This window comes from Ovis aries, chromosome 2, assembly GCF_016772045.2.
Source record: "Ovis aries strain OAR_USU_Benz2616 breed Rambouillet chromosome 2, ARS-UI_Ramb_v3.0, whole genome shotgun sequence".
Lineage (NCBI taxonomy): Eukaryota > Metazoa > Chordata > Mammalia > Artiodactyla > Bovidae > Ovis > Ovis aries.
The window spans coordinates 22,747,465-22,755,409 of record NC_056055.1 but is presented as its reverse complement, the minus strand read 5'-3'; the positions used below and the strand labels follow the sequence as shown (position 1 = coordinate 22,755,409).

The 7,945-nt window shown below is 52.6% G+C and overlaps 1 protein-coding gene across 1 annotated transcript; it reads left to right on the top strand.

Moving 5' to 3' along the window:
* Positions 1-1,577: 1,577 nt before the first annotated feature.
* LOC101106665 (NUT family member 2G) lies at positions 1,578-7,727 on the top strand. The gene is made up of 6 exons (XM_027964014.1): positions 1,578-2,227; positions 3,181-3,309; positions 4,353-4,525; positions 4,945-5,240; positions 6,373-6,489; positions 6,981-7,727. The coding sequence occupies exons 1-6, from the start codon at positions 1,578-1,580 to the stop codon at positions 7,725-7,727; spliced, it is 2,112 nt and encodes a 703-aa protein (XP_027819815.1).
* The last annotated feature ends 218 nt before the right edge of the window (positions 7,728-7,945 follow it).

Below are 7,945 nucleotides of genomic sequence, written 5' to 3'. Positions count from 1 at the left end.
CAAGAGAGTTCCAGAAAAACATCAATTTCTGCTTTATTGACTAAGCCAAAGCCTTTGACTGTGTGGATTACAATAAATTGTGGAAAATTCTGAAAGAGATGAGAATACCAGACCACCTGACCTGCCTCTTGAGAAACCTATATGCAGATCAGGAAGCAACAGTTAGAACTCAACATGGAACAACAGACTGGTTCCAAATAGGAAAAGGAGTCCATCAAGGCTATATATTGTCACCCTGCTTATTTAACTTCTATGCAGAGTACATCATGAGAAATGCTGGGCAGGAAGAAGCACAAGCTGGAATCAAGATTGCTGGGAGAAATATCAATAACCTCAGATATGCAGATGACACCACCCTTATGGCAGAAAGTGAAGAGGAACTAAAAAGCCTCTGATGAAAGAAAGAGGAGAGTCAAAAAGTTGGCTTAAAGCTCAACATTCGAAAAACTAAGACCATGGCAGCTGGTCCCATCACTTCACAGGAAATAGATGGGGAAAAGTGTCAGACTTTATGTTTGGGGGCTCCAAAATCACTGCAGATGGTGACTGCAGCCATGAAATTTAAAGATGCTTACTCCTTGGAAGGAAAGTTATGACCAACCTAGATAGCATATTCAAAAGCAGAGACATTACTTTGCCAACAAATGTCCTTCTAGTCAAGGCTATGGTTTTCCAGTGGTCATGTATGGATGTGAGAGTTGGACTGTGAAGAAAGCTGAGTGCCGAAGAATTGATGCTTTTGAACTGTGGTGTTGGAGAAGACTCTTGAGAGTCCCTTGGACTGCAAGGAGATCCAACCAGTCCATTCTGAAGGAGATCAGCCCTGGGATTTCTTTGGAAGGAATGATGCTAAAGCTGAAACTCCAGTGTTTTGGCCACCTGATACAAAGAGTTGACTCATTGGAAAAGACTCTGATGCTGGGACGGACTGGAGGCAGGAGGAAAAGGGAATGACAGAGAATGAGATGGCTGGATGGTATCACCAACTCGATGGACATGAGTTTGGATGAACTCCAGGAGTTGATGATGGACAGGGAGGCCTGGTGTGCTGCAATTCATGGAGTCTCAAAGAGTCAGACATGACTGAGTGACTGAACTGGACTGAACTGAACTGAACTGAACTGAATGTATCCTGCCTGAGGACAGAATCTGGATTAAACCTTCTGGCTAATCCTGTTATTTAAAGTGTAAATTATAAGAGTAGGTCTTTACAACCTCCAGACATTCTGTTGATTCATTGGAGAGTTATATAACTCCACTGTAACACTAGCAATGGTGTACTCTTTCTGCCCCCTTCTGATGCCTATGTCAGAAGCTTTCTCTATCTCCTTTATATTTTAATAAAACTTTATTACACAAAAGCTCTGAGCGATCAAGCCTCATCTCTGGCCCCGGATTGAATTCTTCTCCTCTGGAGGCCAAGAATCCTAGTGTCTTTTCATGGTTCAGCAGCAACCTTTCATCTGTTTCCCATTCTCCTCCTCCATTCAAATCTCTCCTTTGTCTCAACAGCATCTCCAGAGCTGGGAACGGATGTGACCTTGACCCCTGGTGCCTCCTTGCCTCCTTTCATGACAATGCCCTTTCCTCCACCCATTCCTGGCCCCCCACACCGGCCACCCTGGGAGCAACCCCTGCCACCTTCCATGACCCCATCATTCCCTCCTGGTGGCACCCAGCTGCTGCCAGCTTTCCCCAGGACCCCTTTGGTGCCCAATGCTGGCCATGGCCCCAGTGCCCCTGGGGCTTGCAACATCATTGTCCAAGTCAGGTCAGAAGGAAGGCCAGTGGAGCACCCACAGGCTCAGACCTTTGTCCTTACTCAGGCTCCCCTCAACTGGAGCACTCCAGGGCCCCTCAGCAGGAGTACTGCACATCCTGTTCCCCTATTCTTAACAACCCCTGCAATGGAGACCATTGTGACTGCCCCAGCTGTCGGAGTAGCTCAGTCTGGCAAGGGAAGCTGGACCCCAGGATTTCCACCTCGAGCTCCACTACCAGCTGCCCAGCTGGCCCCCATCATTCCCCAAGTGAACTTGGGGCCACAGTCACATGGCACTTCCAGGGAGGGCAGCCTGGCCACCAACCAGTCCAAGGCTTCGCAGGATGACTCCTGTAACCCCAAGAGCGTGTATGAGAACTTCCGACGTTGGCAGCGCTTCAAGTCTCTGGCCCGGAGACACCTTCCCCAGAGTCCTGATGCTGAAGCTCTTTCCTGCTTTCTCATGTGAGTGAACAGCCAGGGGGTCATGAGGTTATCAGAGCTTTTAGATCAAAAGGAACTGGGGGTGGATGCTCAGATTAGGTTTCTAGGGATACTGGGAAGAAAGTCTGAGGGTGATGTCCCTGCTCTGAGCAGGCACATTTTGGTCCCACACATCACCATACAAGTTCCTGACATCCTTTCAGTACCTTATCTCAGTTACCTCACTGCTTTGTGAGTACAGCCAACTTGACCTTCCATGATGCTTATGGTGATATTGATGAAACTTGTAGCCAGAGAGGGTTGTGGTGTGAGGTGGGGAGCCACAGATGGGGTGCTGCACTCCTTTGTGGTGGCATCTGCTTTCACACAGGACTTGAGTGTCCATGGTCAGGGGATGTCCCTTCAGAAAGGAGAGGGAGTGCAAGGTCCAGGATAGAGCTCTGTGCATGCCTCAAGAATAAGAACCTCCTTGTTCTGGAGAATTCTTAGAACTGGGTGGTGGTTGAGCTCACAGGGCATGGGCTCTCTCTTCCTAGAGCTGGGAGCCTGGCAGGCATTACCCTCCTAAACCTCAGTTCCCTTGTTAAAAAAAAAGGGTGGGGGTACAATTGCACTTAACACAGAGAACTGTGCAGAAGAATCTTTAGGCTAATCTATGAAGTGCTAGCAGACTGCCTGGCACGTGCCATGCCTCACTGAGGATAGGGATTTTTATAGTGAGAAGGCAATCTTGCAAAGGAAGGAGCCCTCACAAGGCTCCCTGTCCCAGCCTTAGCCTGGGAATGGATGGTCATCCTCCAGTGAGTGAGGTGGTGATGGCAGTAGCAGGAAGGCTTGTCCTTGCTCTCCCAGGCTGCCTGTCACCCTCCTCATGCTCAGTCATGCTATCTTAGGTTATGTGGTCCAAGTTGCTGGGTGGAATCAGATGGGTGGAGACTGGGCTGGACTCTGAAACAGATCCTGATGGCTTACAGCCCAGTGCTTCGGTCCCTGGCTCGCCTGAAGCCCACCATGACGCTGGAGGAGGGACTGTGGAGGGCTGTGCAGGAATGGCAGCAGAGAAGCAACTTTGACCGGATGATCTACTACGAGATGGCCAGAAAGTGAGTCAGCGTCTGGGCCCTAGAGCTGTGTGGTGGGTAAGAGGGGTGGGTGAGGGTTAGACCCCAGGTCAGGGTCTGGCTGTGGGCGTCCTCATCAAGCAGGATAAAGGAGGAGGGCTGTCACTCAGCACAGGGCCCCCACAGCCCAGATGCCCTCCTCCCCTCCCTCACCTTGAGAGCATGGGCCTTTAGTACTTCCTCCACCAGGACCTCTGATCTCCCCTGATGGTGACCTACCTTTGGCTTGACATGAAGGTCTCAGGATGGGTGGGGCTTTGAGCCCAGGAGGGGGTCCAACCCCAGCCATAGGGGCTGTGCAGGGGCATGCTCTCCATCCGCCAGCCTGCTGCTTCCTTAGTAGTGGGTGGCTGGCAGCCACTGACATAGAATTTGGGACCCCCTCTTCTCATGACAAGTGGCTGGAGTGGGTACCTTGACCTCCCTGAAGAAGCTGGGAAAGCCAGCAGGACATCAGCCCAAGCATCTCTGGCTGTTCCAGTATTTTCTCCATGGCAAGCCTTTTAGTTTAAAAAATAGAACCAACCAACCAAACATCTCTCAGAGGAAAGGAAAGCCTCTCCTCTAAGCTTAACGGCCAAATCCTGCAACCTTTCCTGGGCCCTGTCTCCAGGCTTATGTTCCAGGACTGTCAGCCCCTGTCCAGGGTCCTGGATTCAGCAAGGACTGCTTTGGGGACATGTGCCTGGTTCAGCCTCTGGCCATCAGCCCTTCATATAGTTCTGGATGGGAACAAGGGCATGAAGAGGGTCCCCTGTGGGTCTGCCTGTGTCCTGAGGGCCTGGTTCAATTCAGCAGCCTTGGTCTATGCTCTTGAGTGTCCTCCAAGTGCTGGTGGGGCAGGAAGAGTCCCAGATGTCGAGTCAGTTCCAGGAGAGCCCTCTGCTGGGAATAGCACCTCCCAGGGCCTTCTTGTCCACCCAAAGACACACCCTCTCCCAGCCCCTCATTCTCTGTTGCCTTTGTTCCTGGCTCCAAAGCCCAGGCCTTTTTCTCAGTGTGCCGTGTGCCTCCATCACTCCCAGGTTCATGGAATTTGAGGCAGAAGAGGTGATGCAGATTCAGAAGTTACAGTGGATCCAGGGGGTGCAAGGCCTACCTCCTCCAGTCCCACCGAAGCTGGATCCTCAGGGGTCCTCAGCCCCGAAAGTGTGCCTTCAGCCAGGCACCCATGTTCCCACCGGAGTTCAAAGCAAAGGTAACATGGGCCAAGGGATGACTACTGGCCCCATATGGATCCTTTACCTTCAACAGGGTCATTGATCTTTCAACCAGAACAGCCAGTGAGACAGGGTCTCAGTTGTTCTTTGTCACTACAGGGTATTATCTCCATCAGTTTAATAACTCCTCTTCTACCTCCCTGTCAAAAGACCCCATACCAAGTCTGCCGAAGAAGTGGGCTTGTTGGGGATACCCTGAAGAATCAAGGTTCCACATTCCTCACAGGACTTTCTTAGATGGCCCTCTCCCCCTCCCACTGTGCATGAGGCTTCAGGTGGTGCTAACCCTGCCCACACCTAAGTCACTGACCCCCAAACACTGCCCTCACCAGCGCGTGCTCAGGAGGTGGACGCAGAAGCCCCTCACCTTCCTTCCCTCTTTCCTGCTCTGCCTCAGCCAATGCTCCCCGGAAGGCCGGGGCTCGGGCCCACCCCACCCGCTCGCAGCCACATAGAGCCCAGCGGCACCCAGGGACCAAGGCACCCAAGGAGATTCCCCCTGAGGCAGTGAGAGAGTATGTGGACATCATGGAGGTGCTGATGGGACCTGCCCACTTGGCCATGGGCAAGTCAGATGCAGAATGTGGAAAGGATGGAAATGAGCTAAAGCAGGAAGAGGATGGGACCTATGAAGACCCAGATCTCCTGAGCTACATTGACAAGCTGTGTTCCCAGGAAGACTTCATCACCAAGGTGGGCTGGGCATGGAGCCTGGGGTCTACAAGATTCCAAGGCATGGAACTCTCAGCACCCAAGATCTGGGTTCTGCCCAGGCCAATGGGACTGAAGCTCTGTTCATGTGCTTTGTGTGTGTGTCCATATGTGTGTGGAGTGTGTGTAGGCACATGTATAAGTGTTCATGTCTGTGTCTGTGTGTGTGTATGCCTTCATATGTCTGTGTAAGTATGTGTATATGTGCTTTTTTATTGGAGTATAATTGCTTCACAATGTTCTGTCAGCTTCTGCTGTACAACACGTGAATCATCCATATATATACATATATCCCCCACCCCTCACTCTTGAGCATTCACCCTACCCCCACTTTCCACCCTTCTGGGTCATCACAGAGCACCAAGCTGAGAGCTTCCTGCGTTACACACCAGCTTCCCATTAGGTACCTATTTTACACATAATGTGCGTTTGTGTCAAGGCTCCTTTCTCAGTTCATCCCACCCACTCCCTTCCCTTTCCTTTTTCCTTTTCCCTTTTTCCCCTTCCCCTTCCCACTTGTATGTCTACAAGTCCATTCTCTACATCTGCACCTCTGTTCCTGCCCTGCTAATAGGTTCATCAGGACCATTTTCCTAGATTCCACAAATATATATGACATTTTTTTCTCTTTCTACTTACTTCACACTGTACAAGAGGCTATAGTTTCATCTGCACTTCTACAACTGACTCACATTGATTCCTTTTTATGGCTAAGAAATATTTCACTGTAAATATGTACTGCATTTTCTTCATCCATTTATCTGTTGATGAACGTCTAAGTTGCTTGCCTTCCTGGCTATTGTAAATAGTGCTGTAGTGAACACTGGGGCATCTGCGTCTTGTGGAGAACAGTATGGCAGTTCCCTTAAAAACTAAGTATAGAACTACCATATGACCCAGGAACCCCACTACTGGGCATATACTCTGTATATGTATTTTTTTGTGCCTGTATGTGTATGAACATATTTGTGTGTGTGTGTGTGTGTGTGTGTGTGTGTGTGAGGACCATGGCAAGAACAGGAGTGGGTCTCTACTTTTCACTTTCCTCTAGGTCTTCTTGGCTCCCAGGCCATTCCTGGCCAGGGATGCTCACAGCCTTTTCTTTCTGTTCCAGGTAGAAGCAGTCATTCACCCTCGATTCCTGGCAGACTTGCTTTCCCCAGAACCACAGCTGGATCCCTTGGCACTAGCTGAGGAGCTGGAACAGGAGGAAGGCCTCACCCCTGAGGAGGTGAGCAGGAGAAGGAGGGATACTTATGGAGCCTGTGGGTGGGGACCCCATGTGACCCAGGGGAGCCAGGGGAGGGAGGGACCCCAGGTAGAACAGGGGAGACAAGGGTCTCCCAGGTAAACCAGGGCATGGGGGACCCTGGTGAGCAAGGGAGACATAGAGCCCCAGAGCAGGAGGTTTCCATGGCTCTGTCCATCCCTCCCCTGCCTGGGACATCTGGCCTGGAGGAGAGCCCGCTCTGGGGTAGGTGCAGTGCTGGGTGGTAGGAGGAAAAGGATAGGGAGTTGGGGCAGGTGATGGGGGAGGAAAGGACACAAAGCTGGGAACAAGGTGCAGGAGGCCAGCAGGATCACCACAGTGTCTATATTTGGATTTGAGTCTCAGGGTCGCCCCTCCTTTCCACCCCACCCAGAGCCATGTCCCACTGACCAGGGTTCCTCCTCTCACATGTGGGTGTGCAGAGCAGTCACTGCCCTCCTCTCTCCTACCAGCTGGTGCAGAAACGACTCCTGGCCTTGAAGGAAGACCAGGGAGTGCAGACACCCAGCAGTCAAAGTGTACCCCGAGTGGACTCAAGTCCTTCTGAGTCCGACGCCAGCAAAGATGCCCAGAGACATGATCAAGGCCCCCAGCTAGGGGTCAGTCATGAAGCCTGCCCACCAGAGGTTGATTCCGAGGCTGTTCACAGGTTCAGCCAAGCAAACACTGGCCTGTCCAGGGCCAAAGACCTTGTTTCCTCTCCAGGACGGCAGGAGTTGCCGCCATTCCAGCCAGGACAACCCTCCCCTCCCCAGGGTCAGAGGTGCACTGGCCCTCAGCCAGGACCCAGGGATACCTCTGTTCTCAGAACGGCCTCTCCAATTCTGGGGGCCCGAGGGCCCAGGGACGGGTCCAGCGAGGACGAGGAAGAGCTCCCCAGCCTGGCCTTCCTCTTGGCCTCGCAGCACAGCCTGCTGCCCTGGAGGCTGTCCCAGAGTCCTGTTCCCGCCTCAGGCCAGGCCCCCTCCTCTCAGAGAATAGGCCTCAGCCCAGCTCCTCTGGCCGCTGCCAAGTCTAGGAAGCGGGCTCTGTGCGGAGGCCCAGCTGCTGTTGAGATGCTGCCCGGCCCGGGGGCTGGTCTCGGGGTCTCGGAGAGGCCAGCCTTGGCTCTGGGACTGGTTTGCCCCTCACAGCTGAGAAAGAGAAAGTGTGACCCGTTTGTCACAGGGAGGAAGAGGAAGCGGCTCTGCAGCCAGTAGGGGACAGCGGGCCAGCCCCAAGCGGAGCCTGGGGCTCCTCAGCTCATGGGTGATCCTGGCTGCTGTTGGAGGAAGGGATTCCAGGGCAGGGAGGGGACTGGGCTTGTGGGAGGTTCGAGAGGTGGGGGAGGTGGATCTGGGTGGGCGTGGGTGGCAGCAGGATCTTTGGAGAGATGTATGTAAAATGTGAATAAACGTAGTTTCGTTGGGAAATGCTC

Excerpts from the sequence above, each read along its gene's own strand:
- LOC101106665 (XM_027964014.1), top strand. The coding sequence starts at position 1,578 with ATGCCCTTTCCTCCACCCATTCCTGGCCCCCCACACCGGCCACCCTGG. Across the intron at positions 4,526-4,944 it reads CACCGGAGTTCAAAGCAAAG|CCAATGCTCCCCGGAAGGCC; the intron begins GTAACATGGGCC and ends GCTCTGCCTCAG. Across the intron at positions 6,490-6,980 it reads AAGGCCTCACCCCTGAGGAG|CTGGTGCAGAAACGACTCCT; the intron begins GTGAGCAGGAGA and ends CTCTCCTACCAG.